Source organism: Argopecten irradians, chromosome 13 (assembly GCF_041381155.1).
Source record: "Argopecten irradians isolate NY chromosome 13, Ai_NY, whole genome shotgun sequence".
NCBI classification, from domain to species: domain Eukaryota; kingdom Metazoa; phylum Mollusca; class Bivalvia; order Pectinida; family Pectinidae; genus Argopecten; species Argopecten irradians.
The window spans coordinates 35,807,631-35,827,575 of record NC_091146.1 but is presented as its reverse complement, the minus strand read 5'-3'; the positions used below and the strand labels follow the sequence as shown (position 1 = coordinate 35,827,575).

Below are 19,945 nucleotides of genomic sequence, written 5' to 3'. Positions count from 1 at the left end.
GGTTCATCATTTCATAAGTGGTTCATCACTTCATCAGTAGTTCATCACTTCATCAGTAGTTCATGACTTCATCAGTGGTTCATCACTTCATCAGTAGTTCATCAGTTCTTCAGTGGTTCATCACTTCATCAGTAGTTCATGATGAAATCAGTGGTTCATCACTTCATCAGTAGTTCATCAGTGGTTCATGACTTCATCAGTAGTTCATGACTTCATCAGTGGTTCATGACTTCATCAGTAGTTCATGACTTCATCAGTGGTTCATGACTTCATCAGAAGTTCATGACTTCATCAGTGGTTCATGACTTCATCAGTAGTTCATGACTTCATCAGTAGTTCATGACTTCATCAGTAGTTCATCACTTCACAGTAGTTCATCAGTGGTTCATCACTTCATCAGTAGTTCATGACTTCATCAGTGGTTCATGACTTCATCAGTAGTTCATGACTTCATCAGTGGTTCATGACTTCATCAGTAGTTCATGACTTCATCAGTAGTTCATGACTTCATCAGTAGTTCATCAGTGGTTCATCACTTCATCAGTAGTTCATCACTTCATCAGTAGTTCATCAGTGGTTCATCACTTCATCAGTAGTTCATGACTTCATCAGTAGTTCATCAGTGGTTCATCACTTCATCAGTAGTTCATGACTTGATCAGTGGTTCATCACTTGATCAGTGGTTCATGACTTCATCAGTGGTTCATGACTTCATCAGTGGTTCATCACTTCATCAGTAGTTCATGACTTCATCAGTAGTTCATGACTTCATCAGTGGTTCATCACTTCATCAGCGGTTCATCACTTCATCAGTAGTTCATGACTTAATCAGTGATTCATCACTTCATCAGTGATTCATGACTTCATCAGTAGTTCATCACTTCATCAGTGGTTCATCACTTCATCAGTGGTTCATGACTTCATCAGTGGTTCATCACTTCATCAGTAGTTCATGATGAAATCAGTGGTTCATCACTTCATCAGTAGTTCATCAGTTCTTCATCACTTCATCAGTAGTTCACGACTTCATCAGTGGTTCATGACTTTATCAGTAGTTCATCACTTGATCAGAATTTCATCACTTCTTCAGTAGTTCATCACTTTATCTGTAGTTCATGACTTCATCAGTGGTTCATCACTTGATCAGTGGTTCATCACTTGATCAGTGGTTCATCACTTCATCAGTGGTTCATCACTTCATCAGTAGTTCATCACTTCATCAGTGGTTCATGACTTCATCAGTGGTTCATCACTTGATCAGTGGTTCATCACTTCATCAGTGGTTCATCACTTCATCAGTAGTTCATCACTTCATCAGTGGTTCATGACTTCATCAGTGGTTCATCACTTCATCAGCGGTTCATCACTTCATCAGTAGTTCATGACTTCATCAGTAGTTCATCACTTCATCAGTGGTTCATCACTTCATCAGTGGTTCATCACTTCATCAGTAGTTCATGACTTCATCAGTGGTTCATCACTTCATCAGTAGTTCATTACTTCATCAGTTGTTCATTACTTCATTAGTTGTTCATCACTTCATCAGTGGTTCATCACTCCATCAGTGGTTCATGACTTCATCAGTGGTTCATCACTCATCAGTGGTTCATTACTTCATCAGTGGTTCATTACTTCATCAGTTGTTCATCACTTCATCAGTGGTTCATCACTTCATCAGTAGTTCATCACTTCATCAGTGGTTCATTACTTCATCAGTGGTTCATCACTTCATCAGTGGTTCATCACTTCATCAGTGGTTCATGACTTCATCAGTAGTTCATCACTTCATCAGTAGTTCATCACTTCATCAGTAGTTCATCACTTCATCAGTGGTTCATTACTTCATCAGTGGTTCATTACTTCATCAGTTGTTCATCACTTCATCAGTGGTTCGTCACATCATCAGTTGTTCATCACTTCATCAGTAGTTCATCACATCATTAGTGGTTATATACTTCATCAGTGGTTCATCACTTCATCAGTGGTTCATCACTTCATCAGTAGTTCATCACTTCATCAGTAGTTCATCACTTCATCAGTAGTTCATCACTTCATCAGTAGTTCATCACTTCATCAGTAGTTCATTACTTCATCAGTAGTTCATCACTTCATCAGTGGTTCATTACTTCATCAGTGGTTCATCACTTCATCAGTAGTTCATTACTTCATCAGTAGTTCATCACTTCATCAGTGGTTCATTTACTTCATCAGTAGTTCATCACTTCATCAGTAGTTCATCACTTCATCAGTAGTTCATTACTTCATCAGTAGTTCATCACATCATCAGTGGTTATTTACTTCATCAGTGGTTCATCACTTTCTCTCTTGTTCAAAACCATCAGCATACATGGTGATCACATAATAAATCCAAAATAACAACAAGTATATCTTTAGGTAAAATTGAAATTGGTGATTGGTTCAAGCACAGGCCAACTTCGGTATAAAAATATCTCTGATATTAAATAGAAATTTGAGAGACATAACAGGTTATCTCCTGACTAGAGTCTGTTTATTGGCTTACTAGGTTAGGAATGTATTTGTTTTCTCTATAGATTGTTTATCATATTGTATCGAGTGAGGGGCTGCAGCCCGGATAGGTGAAGCTCTAACCAAAGGGTGTTGTCATGATACATACTACAAATCACACTCTTCATTATAATGTTGTAGTGTTTTGTTAAAAAAAATTAGACTAACTTTTTTTTGTCTAGAGTCAAGCTGTGTCTCTCTGCTGTTGGAAGAAGCAATTAAATAAATTTTTTTTTTTAACTAAGGCGAGACAAAAAGAGTGTAATGACTAATCATTCTTTGAAGCTGAAAATGACAAACTATTGTCTGAATTAAACAGTACTGTACTTCATTATCCGATGAACAGCCAGGGACAGAAAAGCCGGAGTACCGGAAGAAAAACCATTGGTCTACAGTCAGTACGTGACAACTGCTTCACATGGGTTTGCTGGCTGGTGGAGATTTTTCAGGAAATTTTAACCACTCTGCCACTATTGTATACGATCACAGGTACATGTTTTGTTATTAAGTAACTATTTAACTTCATTCAGTTGGCAACTTGGGGACTATGAATGCAAAATGGACAACAGCAATTCATGTCGTTGAGCAGTCGGCATTCACACTCCCATAATTGTCAACTGAATGCAGTTTAATTCTTAAAATTACATTAGATAACAATTTTATTTATTGATTTTCATGAGATTATGCATCTATACCGAATAAAGAATTCTTTATATATTGCTAAGGATGGAACAGCTATCTTCCGTGATTGCTGCATGGCATGTGTGTGACGTCACAATGGCAGTTCATGAAAAACGCCAAATGTATTTGGTAAGGTTATATAGTGGGTTAGCAGTTAGCTGACTATTTTGGTGAGTGATACAGGCCCTGTGGACCATAATTATCGGCCCCCTAGCCGTCTTTATCATCTACTAGGGGAGTGATACAGGCCCTGTGGACCATAATTATCGTCCTCTTAGCCATCATATGCTAATTGGTATCTGCAGTTGAGGATCGGTCACTGACCGCAATAAGTGTTTTATCAGCGATCAAAATTATAATCTTGTAAACAGATATGTAGTTCTGATTTAGTTAATGGTGCTCCGACAGACATGTATACCTAATTTCTGACCCAATTCAACCAGATATGATTTCTGGTCTCTTTACACACAAGTTTGCAGATAACAGTATAGAATCAAATACTACATAACATTAAGGATTTGTATTTATCACATAATCCACCCGATATCCTGTGATTTGTACTTAGAAATTTAAAACCTTTGCACTTAAAGTGTTGAAATTCTCAAAATGTTGGTAGCTTTTGGCAGTGAACAGCACATTTTAAAACCTACAATTATGGCTCTCTATGGAGCAACATCTAGAATGTAGGGAGACAATTTCAGATGTATCCCGACACATAGGGACATAATTATTTTATTATACTGAACAAAATTAAAAGAAATCCATATTTGTGACATCAAAGTAATCTGAATCTCTGGTAAAGCTATGAAGATACACATATAGCCTGGAGCTCCTACCCATAATTCCTAGCGGTGGGTAACCGCTAGGAATTATGAGAAGGGCCTCCAGGCTAGATACGCATGAGGATATTTCCCAACAACGTTAAAGGGACAATTCAGTCTAAGAGTACATTAAAATTTGCATATATATCAGAAACAAGCCAGTTCTAATGGAAATTAGATTAGTTGGCTGTACTGTGATATGCCAGAAAAGCCTCCTGTAGTGAAATTTTATATGTATGTGAAATGTTCAAACTTGCTTACTTTCCGCCATTACACCTTGTGGTCAGATGTCATTTGCAAAATTTTGAATCCTAACCCTATATGGATGTAACCATTGCATTATGAGCATAATACCATTTTTAGTTGCAGAGAAGAAGTCGATTATATGGAAATAGCCAAATTGACCACTTTTGACCACGCCCCTCGGGCGGTCAGCCCTATTATTTGCACAATTTTTGATCCCCACCCTATAAGGATGCTACCATTTTAATCCCAACCCTATATTTTTTAGTTGCAGAGAAGTCGATTATAAGAAAATAGCCAAATTGATCCCTTTTGACCCCGCCCCTCAGGCCTCCAGGGGGTCAGCCCCATCATTTGTACAATGTTTAATCGCCACCCTATAAGGATGCTACTACATGTACTGCATTATGGGTGCTATACCGTGCTTAGTTTTAGAGAAGAAGTTGTTTATATGGAAATAGCCAAATTGACCCCTTTTGACCCCACCTCTCAGGCCCTCCGGGGGTCAGCCCTATCATTTGTACAATTAATTTTGAATCCCCACCCTATATCGATACTACCATTGCATTATGAGTGCTATATCATGCTTAGTTTCAGAGAAGAAGTCGTTTATATGGAAATATCCAAATTGACCCCTTTTGGCCCCGCCCCTCAGGCCCCTGGGGGTCAGCCCCATCATTTGTACAATTTTCAGTAAGTAGCCCATAAGGATGCTACCAATCAAATTTTGTTGAAATCCGACCAGGGGTTATGGAGAAGAAGTCAATTGTTGACAGACGCCAGGCGCCGGACGCTGCGGTATCCCGTAAGCTCACCTCGGTCCTTCGGATCAGGTGAGCTAAAAATTGTGACATCAATGCTTAACGTATTAATAAATGATTACACTAAATAAAGTATATCATCCATTAAAATAGTCTTATATCTCATAGTAAAAAGAACAAAGCAACATTTTCTCAATTTTATTACACTTAAAATTTCACATAAAAACATTGGCAACTAGATGAATCCTAATGATGTTTACACTCCAAACAAAACAGAAAATTTTATTATCGAGACAACCCCCATTCGTGTATCGAAATCTAAAGTACAAATATACATATATAGTATTCTCGTTTTGGAATGATGATGAAATTAAACCAACAAAACTATTACAAAATGGAAAACAGTTTATAGGGTGGTTTCTGGGGTCAATGAAATTATTTTCTCAATATTTTCCTCTTCCAAATTGGTGTACAATTTCTTTTTTCGTTACAATTTGTAATTTTGATATACATCAATCATCAATGAATTTAAGATGTGAATGAAAACAATATTCTACAATAAAAAAAAAATGATGACAAACAAAAAAACATGGAGTTTCCATGCCTGCTTTACAAAGTAGTAATGAATCCTGTCTTTGTTTCATTTTTTTTTTTATTATTTTTATGCATTTTTTCCTTTTTTTTTGTAATTTTTTTGTAAGTATATATGAATGTGTGTCGACTCGTGACAAAGGGAAACGAAATAAAAATTGTTCTGTATAAACTTAGGTATTTTTTTTGTTTTGTTGAAAAAGTTGAACTTTTCACCCCTGAGGAACTTATATGAACTCTACCATACATTGATCTGGATGAGTCTATTATGGTATGTAGTGATGAAAAATTACAGTTCTTCCATAAAGTCTTAGTGTATAATGTGAACCGACAAAAAAAATGTCAAAGTTCATATATTCTACATTTGTTCACTTTTTGTTCAATTTATTTGTTTATATTTGATCGTACTATTTTGTATTTTTTGTTCTCCTCTCCTTCGAGTAATTCCGTCTTTGCACATTACAGAGTTAGCTGCCTTGCGGATAGACATCACAATCAATACCTACCCACAAGGGCAGATAACTCTGTCATATGCAAATACAGAATAAAATCACTTGTCAATGATATACTTCTTAGAAAATTTTCCGAAATGTCAACAAGATCTAGAGCCGATCTCATTTTCATCAGTGTCGATCGATAATTTTACCTAAGGTAATACAGAAAGTTCTGATTAATAAAGAAAACAAACTTGACAATATAAAAATACATTGAAAGAAAACATTTAGAAGGGGCAGAATAAGCTTAATGCCAAAAGCCAGTTCCACAGTGGCAAAACAATCGTCCAATCAAATCCCGCCATTCTGGTATTTCTCCACCAATCAGAATGCTCTGAATTGGAATCAGGGATAACCGTCCAATCTTTCGCCTCCATGTGTGCTGGGTTGTCCAATCAAATTCTGTCTAGCCAAGATCGTCTGGTTCAATGGTATAGACCATGTAGATAAGGTCCGCCACGTTTGGGACCAGCGGGTCGCCTGGAGCCGCTATGGTGAACCCCATAAACATGAAGGCTCGGATCAGGGAGGCTGGAATAGGAAACAATAATTCTGTATAAAAAATGTAACAGAAATCGTCTCAGAGAAGATGGAAATCATTTGTTAAAGATGCTCCACCGCTGACAAATGGTATTTTTTCACTATCAAAGACAGGAGTAGACGATTTAGTATTTTTCTTCAGTTACCAAAGTTACTTACTTTACACCATTACCACCATTGAAAAGTTTTAGCTTCTAATTTCACTTCATGTTAAAAATATGAAAAATAATTAATTGCATCCCGAAAAAATTCCGTGGCACTATTTCCTATATGGAATACAAGTACTGATTGCGCATGCACCAAAGGTGAAATAAATTATTTTATGTTTTTTTCGTGTTAATTAGGCATATATATACACGATTGAACACCAATTATTGTTCAAATAATGAATATCATTTATGCTCTGTCGGCGGTGGAGCATCTTTAAGATGCGTACACGGGTAAAATACCCATTGAAAACCTGTCCTTTACCCGTAAAATCAATTTTTTTTTTTTGTTGTAAAATCAGATAAATTCCAGTCATGTATAAGAGTCTGCATCAATTGTGCTCTTGTTTCAGATAGATTTTGTATAATTGCTAGTTATCATCATTTAATTTATACTTCTTACCGCAATGTTAAATTTAGGGTTCGTACAGAAGTCCCTAGTCAGGGTTGTACCCCTCCCCTTTAAAAGTGTGAGTATACATTGTACAATTACCCTCCCACTTAGGATGGTGTACGAGACTAATGGGCACTGTGAATGTGTGTGCTACGGGGCTCACTGTTCATGAAATCGACATTTGAATGAAGGGATAGCTTTTACCAGTGAGTGTTGTAGCTCCATCTATATCAACAAGTCAAATGAGTGAAGTATACCAGTCTCTGACATTTTTTTTTCACTGATAGTCCTTTGGACTAGTAAACCCCAAAATTTTACTAGTCTAGCTAAACACTAAAAGACAACCGTTTTGCTTCGGCACTTCGGTCATCATCAGTTTACGATTTTTACCCAAAGTACAGTCTGGATGCGTTCGTGACACAAATTCTGACAAAATTATGCAACAGGACTGAAATAAGTGCATACATAATGCACTCAAAATGTGTTGAAAATGCAATTGACCACTGCAGATAGAGTATTTTATAACAAATTTAATTGGGCGGAAAGCGAGTAGTCCAATTGGACTAGTTCATTACAATTAGCACTAGTCCGGCCATAAAATTACTAGTCGTGGGCATCGGACAAGTGCTTAAAGTGGCGGACTGTTATTCTGGATGTAGAATAAAATTCTTGACTAATTATCTTGTTGCTAGGTAAAATGTCCCACATAGGAATAATGCAGCTTGCTTACCCTTGTCGGTGCGGTTCTTCCTGAAGCACAGGATCACATGTCCGCAGTGAAGTTTTTCCTCTGCGTACTCCAGCAGGGTCACCAGGCTGTACAACACACAGAATAAAAATCTTTAAAATAGTAAACAAGAGGCCCATGGGCCTTAACGGTCACCTGAGTTCAGATACAGAATGAAACAAAGACATATAAACATTATATATTGGCCCACCAGGTACAAAGTCAGTCAGTGATTTTATAAATTTGACTTTTTAATCTATGAAAATTATTGAATTCAGAAGATTTTTGAAATTTTAGCCATTTTGACCCCTTATGGCCTCGCCCCTCTGGCCCCTAAAGGTCAGCTAGGACCAATATTGATAAGATGTTAAAATGCTATCTCAGGCTAATAATTCTAACCCAGTTTGACTAATTTCCTATGAAAACTAAGCAAATAATGTTCACAAATGTATTTTTCCTATATAAACTATAGTAAACTTGACCCCCCACCCCAGGGAGAAACTTGAGATCCCAGGGTCATATAATTCACAATTTTTGAAAAGGACCTTATGACCTTTCCATCTGTGAAGAGTATTTGATTCTACCAGTTCCAGACTTTCAGAAGAAGAATTTTGAAGTTTTAGCCTATTTGACCCCTTATGGCCCCATCCCCTGAAGGCCCCTGGAAAATTTGTTAATAGGATTCAATGGCCATTTCATAGGGATAATTCTGATAACATTTGACTAATTTCCTATTACAAATGACCAAATAATGCTCAAAAATGTGTTTTCCCTATATAAACTATAGTAAACTTAACCCCCTCCCCAGGGGGAAACCTGAGACCCCAGGGCCATGAAATTCACAATTCTTGTAAAGAGCCTTAAAACCATTCAATCTATGAAGAGTATCTGTTTCCATCAAATCTGTGAATTCAGAAGAAACTTTTTGAAATTTTAGCCATTTTGACCCCTTTTGGTACGGTCCCGCCCCTCTGGCCCGTGGGCGTCGGCCAGGACCAATATGGATATGACGTTAAAATGCAATTTCAGGTTAATAATTCTAACCAAGTTTGACTAATTTCCTATGAAAACTAAGCAAATAATGTTCACAAATATATTTTTCCTTTATAAACTATAGTAAACTTGACCCCCACCCCAGGGAGAAACTTGAGACCCCAGGGTCATATAATTCACAATTTTTGTAAGGAACCTTATGAACTTTCCATCTTTAAAGAGTATTTGTTCTACCAGAATTTCAGAAGAAGATTTTTGAAGTTTTAGCTTATTTGATCCCTTTTGGTCCCACCCTTAAGGCCCCTGGGGGTCAGTCATAGAAAATTTGTTAATAGGATTCAATGGCCATTTCATAGGGATAATTCTGATGACGTTTGACTAATTTCCTATTACAAATGACCAAATAATGCTTCGTCTCGGGTAACCTAAAAAAATAATTACAATGGAAATTATCATAGTCATATCAATCAAATTGGTATACAATTTAATCTTCGTATCCTAATAAGGAATATTGTTACTAAAAATGCATTCTAATGTATTAATTGTTACAAATGATATAGAAATGTAGAATTGATTTATGTATGAAAATAGGAAACCAGAGAACTTTGTAAATATAGTGAAATAATAATAGAAGTATTTCTGGTGAAATCAGGCTTTCCATTATAAGAATAGGAGGGGGAGTAAAAAGATGTCTATCACACCCTGGGGTAGGGGATGTGTGTGTCGCACCCTGGGGTAGGGGGTGTCAGTGTCATACCCTGGGGTACAGGGGATGTCTGTATCACACCCTGGGGTAGGAGATGTCTGTATCACACCCTGGGGTAGGAGATGTCTGTATCACACCCTGGGGTAGGGGATGTCTGTATCACACCCTGGGGTAGGGGATGTCTGTATGTATCACACCCTGGGGTAGGGGATGTCTGTATCACACCCTGGGGTAGGGGATGTCTGTATCACACCCTGGGGTAGGAGATGTCTGTATCACACCCTGGGGTAGGAGATGTCTGTATCACACCCTGGGGTAGGAGATGTCTGTATCACACCCTGGGGTAGGAGATGTCTGTATCACACCCTGGGGTAGGAGATGTCTGTATCACACCCTGGGGTAGGAGATGTCTGTATCACACCCTGGGGTAGGGGATGTCTGTATCACACCCTGGGGTAGGAGATGTCTGTATCACACCCTGGGGTAGGAGATGTCTGTATTACACCCTGGGGTAGGGGATGTCTGTATCACACCCTGGGGTAGGGTTTTTCCGGATGTCTGTATCACACCCTGGGGTAGGGATGTCTGTATCACACCCTGGGGTAGGAGATGTCTGTATCACACCCTGGGTGTAGGGTAGATGTCTGTATCACACCCTGGGGTAGGAGATGTCTGTATCACACCCTGGGCTACAGGGGATGTCTGTATCACACCCTGGGGTAGGGATGTCTGTATCACACCCTGGGGTAGGGTTTTGCGGATGTCTGTATCACACCCTGGAGTAGGGGATGTCTGTATCACACCCTGGGGTAGGAGATGTCTGTATCACACCCTGGGGTAGGAGATGTCTGTATCACACCTTGGGGTAGGATATGTCTGTAACACACCCTGGGGTAGGAGATGTCTGTATCACACCCTGGGGTAGGAGATGTCTGTATCACACCCTGGGGTAGGGGATGTCTGTATCACACCCTGGGGTAGGAGATGTCTGTATCACACCCTGGGGTAGGAGATGTCTGTATCACACCCTGGGGTAGGGGATGTCTGTATCACACCCTGTATCACACCCTAGGGTAGAGGGGATGTCTGTATCACACCCTGGGGTAGGAGATATCTGTAACACACCCTGGGGTAGGAGATGTCTGTATCACACCCTTGGGAAGGGGATGTCTGTAACACACCCTTGGATAGGAGATGTATGTATCACACCCTGGGGTAGGAGATGTCTGTAACACACCCTGGGGTAGGAGATGTCTGTATCACACCCTGGGGTAGGAGATGTCTGTATCACACCCTTGAGAAGGGGATGTCTGTAACACACCCTTGGATAGGAGATGTCTGCATCACACCCTAGGGTAGGAGGTGTCATTACTTGCCTCTGCTTTGATCCCTCCGGAAGGATTCCGGCTGGTACCTCCACGTACAGCTTCCCATTGGTCAGCAGCGTTTCCCAGGTTACCTGTAACTGCTCGGCTAGCGTTACCACAAAACTCACACTTGAGGCGATGTGAGCTGTTCCTACCAAAGTGTTCACATTGATATTAGGGGATGGATCATCGGAGTTCTCTCCCTTGGTGAACAGGCTTTTGGCATTGACAGGGGGCTCTGTTGTAACCCCCACGCCGCTGCCCTCTGCCACGAATGACACACAGGCGGCGCGGGGCTCATCAGGAGCACCACTGAGGCCCTGGACCCAGCGATATGCAATACCGCTGGTGGGACAGGCTGAAACAGAAATCAACATGTCTGTCTATAATGATGCGTTGTACACATGTACATAGAAAATGAGAGACATCTCAAATTATTTTGAAAATAAACAAAAAAAATTAATATCAGAAAATAACGAAATATTTTTGGTATGGAAAATGCCAATAAAATATTTTGGGTAAGGAGTGTTTTGGGTAGGTAGGTCAGAAAGTTGAAACAAACAATATTGTATTTGAAGCCTAACCAATATACATGATAAATTCCAGCATTGGATAATCATCAAGTAGTATGCCAGGACGCCCAAAATTCGCCATGGACCTGATTTCGTCATACTAACAATTTTGGGGTATTATCGCGAGATTTCGTTATGAGTGATCGTCTGCCAATGCAGGATTGGACAAGGAAAATTTGTCATCCGTAAAAGGGAGTGTGAGCTATTGCCCATAAACGAGTCATTTTATAAAACAGATGCAGCAATATAATCATAATCAAAGGTTTTTTCTAAACTCCATCTTAAAATAATTCAATTTCATATGTTACAATCATTTTCACTGGTTAGAAGTTTAGGTTATTTTTGCATAGCCTGAAATTTTTTACGTCATGTGTTAGAGCTGTCATCGATATAAATTTCAAGTATCGACAGTAAAACATCATGATGTATCAATAAATATCGAAACAATGGTGTTGTTGAGAAAAGGATGAAATCTGGAATGGTTGTTTTGTGCATTACATAATGAATGAAAACGATGTATGTCACTCGGGAACACTTACTGGGTATTTCATATCTTATTCGTGGTAATTGTGAAAAACTCTTATAATTATAATTTGTCGGCATTTGAAATTCCAATGTTACTAGGCCATAGGCAGGTCATCAAGTTCATTTTCGGTCATTGAATCTATTTCAGAAAATAGAAATCGATATTATATCCCAAGATGAAAATCGTCAATACATTGATACGATGACAGCTCTATCGTGTTATGACGTACGATGACAGCTCTATCATGTTATGACGTACGATGACAGCTCTATCGTGTTATGACGTACGATGACAACTCTATCGTGTTATGATGTACGATGACAGCTCTATCGTGTTATGATGTACGATGACAACTCTCTATCGTGTTATGATGTACGATGACAGCTCTATCGTGTTATGACGTACGATGACAGCTCTATCGTGTTATGACGTACGATGACAGCTCTATCGTGTTATGACGTACGATGACAGCTCTATCGTGTTATGATGTACGATGACAGCTCTATCGTGTTATGACGTATGACGACAGCTCTATCGTGTTATGACGTACGATGACAGCTCTATCGTGTTATGACGTACGATGACAGCTCTATCGTGTTATGACGTACGATGACAGCTCTATCGTGTTATGACGTTACGATGACAGCTCTATCGTGTTATGACGTACGATGACAGCTCTATCGTGTTATGACGTACAGACAGCTCTATCGTGTTATGACGTATGATGACAGCTCTATCGTGTTATGACGTACGATGACAGCTCTATCGTGTTATGACGTACGATGACAGCTCTATCGTGTTATGACGTACGATGACAGCTCTATCGTGTTATGATGACTATCGTGTTATGATGACAGCTCTATCGTGTTATGATGTACGATGACAGCTCTATCGTGTTATGATGTACGATGACAACTCTATCGTGTTATGATGTACGATGACAGCTCTATCGTGTTATGATGTACGATGACAACTCTATCGTGTTATGATGTACGATGACAGCTCTATCGTGTTATGATGTACGATGACAGCTCTATCGTGTTATGACGTACGATGACAGCTCTATCGTGTTATGACGTACGATGACAGCTCTATCGTGTTATGACGTACGATGACAGCTCTATCGTGTTATGAGTACGTGACGTAATGACAGCTCTATCGTGTTATGATGTACGATGACAGCTCTATCGTGTTATGACGTACGATGACAGCTCTATCGTGTTATGACGTACAATGACAGCTCTATCGTGTTATGATGTACGATGACAGCTCTATCGTGTTATTACGTACGATGACAGCTCTATCGTGTTATGACGTACGATGACAGCTCTATCGTGTTATGACGTACGATGACAGCTCTATCGTGTTATGACGTACGATGACAGCTCTATCGTGTTATGACGTACGATGACAGCTCTATCGTGTTATGACGTACGATGACAACTCTATCGTGTTATGACGTACGATGACAGCTCTATCGTGTTATGATGTACGATGACAGCTCTATCGTGTTATGATGTAACGATGACAGCTCTATCGTGTTATGACGTACGATGACAGCTCTATCGTGTTATGATGTACGATGACAGCTCTATCGTGTTATGACGTACGATGACAGCTCTATCGTGTTATGACGTACGATGACAGCTCTATCGTGTTATGACGTACGATGACAGCTCTATCGTGTTATGACGTATGATGACAGCTCTATCGTGTTATGACGTATGATGACAGCTCTATCGTGTTATGACGTACGATGACAGCTCTATCGTGTTATGATGTACGATGACAGCTCTATCGTGTTATGACGTACGATGACAGCTCTATCGTGTTATGACGTATGATGACAGCTCTATCGTGTTATGACGTACGATGACAGCTCTATCGTGTTATGACGTACAATGACAGCTCTATCGTGTTATGACGTACGATGACAGCTCTATCGTGTTATGATGTACGATGACAGCTCTATCGTGTTATGACGTATGATGACAACTCTATCGTGTTATGACGTTCGATGACAGCTCTATCGTGTTATGATGTACGATGACAACTCTATCGTGTTATGATGTACGATGACAGCTCTATCGTGTTATGACGTACGATGACAGCTCTATCGTGTTATGATGTACGATGACAGCTCTATCGTGTTATGACGTACGATGACAGCTCTATCGTGTTATGATGTACGATGACAGTCTCTATCGTGTTATGACGTACGATGACAGCTCTATCGTGTTATGACGTACGATGACAGCTCTATCGTGTTATGACGTACGATGACAGCTCTATCGTGTTATGACGTACGATGACAGCTCTATCGTGTTATGACATACGATGACAGCTCTATCGTGTTATGACGTACATGACAGCTCTATCGTGTTATGACGTACGATGACAGCTCTATCGTGTTATGACGTACGATGACAGCTCTATCGTGTTATGACGTACGATGACAGCTCTATCGTGTTATGACGTACGATGACAGCTCTATCGTGTTATGACGTACGATGACAGCTCTATCGTGTTATGACGTACGATGACAGCTCTATCGTGTTATGATGTACGATGACAGCTCTATCGTGTTATGACGTACGATGACAGCTCTATCGTGTTATGACGTACGATGACAGCTCTATCGTGTTATGACGTATGATGACAGCTCTATCGTGTTATGACGTACGATGACAGCTCTATCGTGTTATGACGTACGATGACAGCTCTATCGTGTTATGACGTACGATGACAGCTCTATCGTGTTATGATGTACGATGACAGCTCTATCGTGTTATGACGTACGATGACAGCTCTATCGTGTTATGACGTACAATGACAGCTCTATCGTGTTATGACGTACGATGACAGCTCTATCGTGTTATGACGTACGATGACAGCTCTATCGTGTTATGATGTACGATGACAGCTCTATCGTGTTATGACGTACGATGACAGCTCTATCGTGTTATGATGTACGATGACAGCTCTATCGTGTTATGACGTACGATGACAGCTCTATCTATCGTGTTATGATGTACGATGACAGCTCTATCGTGTTATGATGTACGATGACAGCTCTATCGTGTTATGACGTACGATGACAGCTCTATCGTGTTATGACGTACGATGACAGCTCTATCGTGTTATGACGTACGATGACAGCTCTATCGTGTTATGACGTATGATGACAGCTCTATCGTGTTATGACGTACGATGACAGCTCTATCGTGTTATGACGTACAATGACAGCTCTATCGTGTTATGACGTACGATGACAGCTCTATCGTGTTATGATGTACGATGACAGCTCTATCGTGTTATGACGTATGATGACAGCTCTATCGTGTTATGACGTTCGATGAAAGCTCTATCGTGTTATGATGTACGATGACAACTCTATCGTGTTATGATGTACGATGACAGCTCTATCGTGTTATGACGTATGACGACAGTTCTATCGTGTTATGATGTACGATGACAGCTCTGTCGTGTTATGACGTACGATGACAGCTCTATCGTGTTATGACGTACGATGACAGCTCTATCGTGTTATGACGTACGATGACAGCTCTATCGTGTTATGACGTATGATGACAGCTCTATCGTGTTATGACGTATGATGACAGCTCTATCGTGTTATGACGTACAATGACAGCTCTATCGTGTTATGATGTACGATGACAGTTCTATCGTGTTATGACGTACGATGACAGCTCTATCGTGTTATGACGTACGATGACAACTCTATCGTGTTATGATGTACGATGACAGCTCTATCGTGTTATTACGTACGATGACAGCTCAATCGTGTTATGACGTACAATGACAACTCTATCGTGTTATGATGTATGATGACAGCTCTATCGTGTTATGATGTACGATGACAGCTCTATCGTGTTATGACGTACGATGACAGCTCTATCGTGTTATGACGTACGATGACAACTCTATCGTGTTATGATGTATGATGACAGCTCTATCGTGTTATGACGTACGATGACAGCTCTATCGTGTTATGATGTACGATGACAGCTCTATCGTGTTATGACGTACGATGACAGCTCTATCGTGTTATGATGTACGATGACAGCTCTATCGTGTTATGACGTATGATGACAGCTCTATCGTGTTATGACGTACGATGACAGCTCTATCGTGTTATGATGTACGATGACAGCTCTATCGTGTTATGACATACGATGACAGCTCTATCGTGTTATGACGAACAATGACAGCTCTATCGTGTTGAGATATACAATGATAGCTCTGTCGTGTTATGACGTCGATGACAGCTCTATCGTGTCATGACGTACGATGACAGCTCTATCGTGTTATGATGTACGATGACAGCTCTATCATGTTATGACGTACGATGACAGCTCTATCGTGTTATGACGTACGATGACAGCTCTATCGTGTTATGACGTACGATGACAGCTCTATCGTGTTATGATGTACGATGACAGCTCTGTCGTGTTATGATGTACGATGACAGCTCTATCATGTTATGACGTACAATGACAGAACTATCGTGTTATGACGTACAATGACAGCTCTATCATGTTATGACGTACAATGACAGCTCTATCATGTTATGATGTACGATGACAGTTCTATCGTGTTATGATGTACAATGACAGCTCTATCGTGTTATGATGTACAATGACAGCTCTATCGTGTAATGACGTACGGTAACAGCTCTATTGTGTTATGACGTACAATGACAGCTCTATCGTGTTATAACGTACGATGACAGCTCTATCGTGTTATGATGTACGATGACAGCTCTATCGTGTTATGATGTACGATGACAGCTCTATCGTGTTATGATGTACGATGACAGCTCTATTGTGTTATGACGTACGATGACAGCTCTATTGTGTTATGATGTACGATGACAGCTCTATCGTGTTATGATGTACGATGACAGCTCTATCGTGTTATGATGTACGATGACAGCTCTATCGTGTTATGACATACGATGACAGCTCTATCGTGTTATGACGAACGATGACAGCTCTATCGTGTTGAGATATACAATGATAGCTCTGTCGTGTTATGACGTCGATGACAGCTCTATTGTGTCATGACGTACGATGACAGCTCTATCGTGTTATGATGTACGATGACATCTCTATCATGTTATGACGTACAATGACAGCTCTATCGTGTTATGACGTACGATGACAGCTCTATCGTGTTATGATGTACGATGACAGCTCTATCGTGTTATGATGTATGATGACAGCTCTGTCGTGTTATGATGTACGATGACAGCTCTATCATGTTATGACGTACAATGACAGCTCTATCGTGTTATGACGTACAATGACAGCTCTATCATGTTATGACGTACAATGACAGCTCTATCATGTTATGATGTACGATGACAGTTCTATCGTGTTATGATGTACAATGACAGCTCTATCGTGTTATGATGTACAATGACAGCTCTATCGTGTAATGACGTACGATAACAGCTCTATTGTGTTATGACGTACAATGACAGCTCTATCGTGTTATAACGTACGATGACAGCTCTATCGTGTTATGATGTACGATGACAGCTCTATCGTGTTATGATGTACGATGACAGCTCTATCGTGTTATGATGTACGATGACAGCTCTATCGTGTTATGACGTACGATGACAGCTCTATCGTGTTATGATGTACGATGACAGCTCTATCGTGTTATGATGTATGATGACAGCTCTATCGTGTTATGATGTACGATGACAGCTCTATCGTGTTATGACGTACGATGACAGCTCTATCGTGTTATGATGTACGATGACAGCTCTATTGTGTTATGATGTACGATGACAGCTCTATCGTGTTATGACGTACGATGACAGCTCTATCGTGTTATTACGTCATACATGAAGAATGCTTTCATGGAAAATTTTAATAGTCAATGGCAAAACCCAACGATTGGCAAATACATCAATGTGTCACAAGTTACAGCTGAATTTGTTTTATTGTAAAAAAGGTAAAAGTATGAAAATTAACATATAGTACTTGCCTAGTTATTCAAATCAAGTACCAGAAGTCATGTATTTTTTGTTTGATTAATTAACGTCCTATTAACAGCTATGGTCATGTAAGGACGGCCTCCCATGTATGCGGTGTGTTGCGTGTATGTTGTGTGAGGTGCGTGTTTTGGGAGACTGCGGTATATCCATGTTGTGTCTTCTTGTATAGTGGAACTATTGCCCTTTTTATAGTGCTATATCACTGAAGCATGCCGCCGAAGACACCAAGCAACAAACCCCACCCGGTCACATTATACTGACAACGGGCGAACCAGTCGTCCCACTCCCTGTATGTTGAGCGCTAAGCAGGAGCAGAAAACTACCACTTTTATAGACTTTGGTGTGTCTCGGCCAGGGGACAGAACCCAGAGCCTTCCTCACAGGGGCGAAGTCATATATCTGATCATGTGATTTATAGCCCAGATTTTGTACTACTAATATTTAGGTGATTCAACTTACTCGAAATATTTGGTGTGGTACTGATGAAAACATGACGTTATTTTATGTATCAGATATGCTCGTCTATTTCCATGACCAACAGGTTTTAAAGTCGGTGGAACACCAGAAATTTTCAGCTTAAAAACGATTTTACGAATGCCTGTTCCTCAACTTTTATTTGGAATATGACCTGAATTTCCAATTGTAAACAAGCCAAACAGCCAGATTTGTAAATTCTATTTGTTGTTGTTTTGTTGATATCTGAGAAGATTATATTTCCCTGACAACTTTTGGTCCTTCAACTTGTACTAAATTTGATAATATATTCTGATAAAATCGATGTGTCACGAGATATCCTATGATATAAATTCGTCACCAATATTGCATATTACAAAAACAATGACTCAGCAAAACGTGGAAATGGAACGGCTGGGCCATGGGTAGCTGCTACGCTTTCGTTTTTAAATTAGGTCTAGTATTCCGTGCCTCGTATAAGTGACATAATATCTAGTAGGCCAAATGTGCATGACCTAGGTTTAATAACGTGAGTTCAAGTGAACGTCTAACGGTAGTCGTTTTAAGGCCGTATTAAACTTCTTTGCACCAGCAAAACACAACATCTTTCGTCAATATATTTAATGAAATGAATCGTCATTTATACGAGATATTTTTCCATAAATGACGACGAACAAATTCCGTAATCAACAATGGCTGCCATTTGCTACGACGTCAAGGAGAGCAGTCTGGGCTTTGTTTATAATCAGCTGATTTTGACCCATAAAACTACTGTACTTACATATTAGTGCTTTGTAAAGCAGGCATATTTTCTTTTTTCTCTTGCGCTTTCGGGCCAAAGTTTTCGTCTAGAACGATCGCATCAGCGGCCCTCAACATCACTTTCCTGGTTTGGGATAACCCAAACGTAGTTGTGTTCAACTCTACTGAGAAATGGCGATCATTTGTTTATATACCCTGCTGTGACGTCAGACGTGTATTCGGCAAATCTTTTCTTTTTCCATTCATGAGAGCGAAACGTTCCGAAAAACTCCGAACAAACAGAAAGAAAAGAAAAATAAGAATGAATTGAGTCATATTGAAACGAAACGAAATAACAGAGCATTACATGTACATGTATATGGCAAGCCAAGCTACTTTTTATTCCGAATATCCGATATCGGAAATTCTAATTCCGATATGGGGAATTCTATTTCCCGATATCGGAAATTCTATTGTCGATATCGGAAATTCTATTTCTAACTTTAATATCGGAAATTACTTTTAATTTCTGATATCGGAAATTCTAATTCTGATATCGGATGTTCTAATTC

At 39.7% G+C, this 19,945-nt stretch overlaps 1 protein-coding gene across 1 annotated transcript; it reads right to left on the bottom strand.

Annotated features, from left to right (window-relative positions):
• Positions 1–6,328: 6,328 nt before the first annotated feature.
• LOC138306339 (ornithine decarboxylase antizyme 1-like) lies at positions 6,329–19,587 on the bottom strand. Its single transcript, XM_069246771.1, is given in 5 exon segments — positions 6,329–6,648; positions 7,988–8,073; positions 11,060–11,352; positions 11,354–11,408; positions 19,414–19,587. Coding segments are annotated over 5 exon segments (657 nt in total). The 5' UTR covers positions 19,512–19,587; the 3' UTR covers positions 6,329–6,523.
• Between the last annotated feature and the right edge of the window lie 358 nt (positions 19,588–19,945).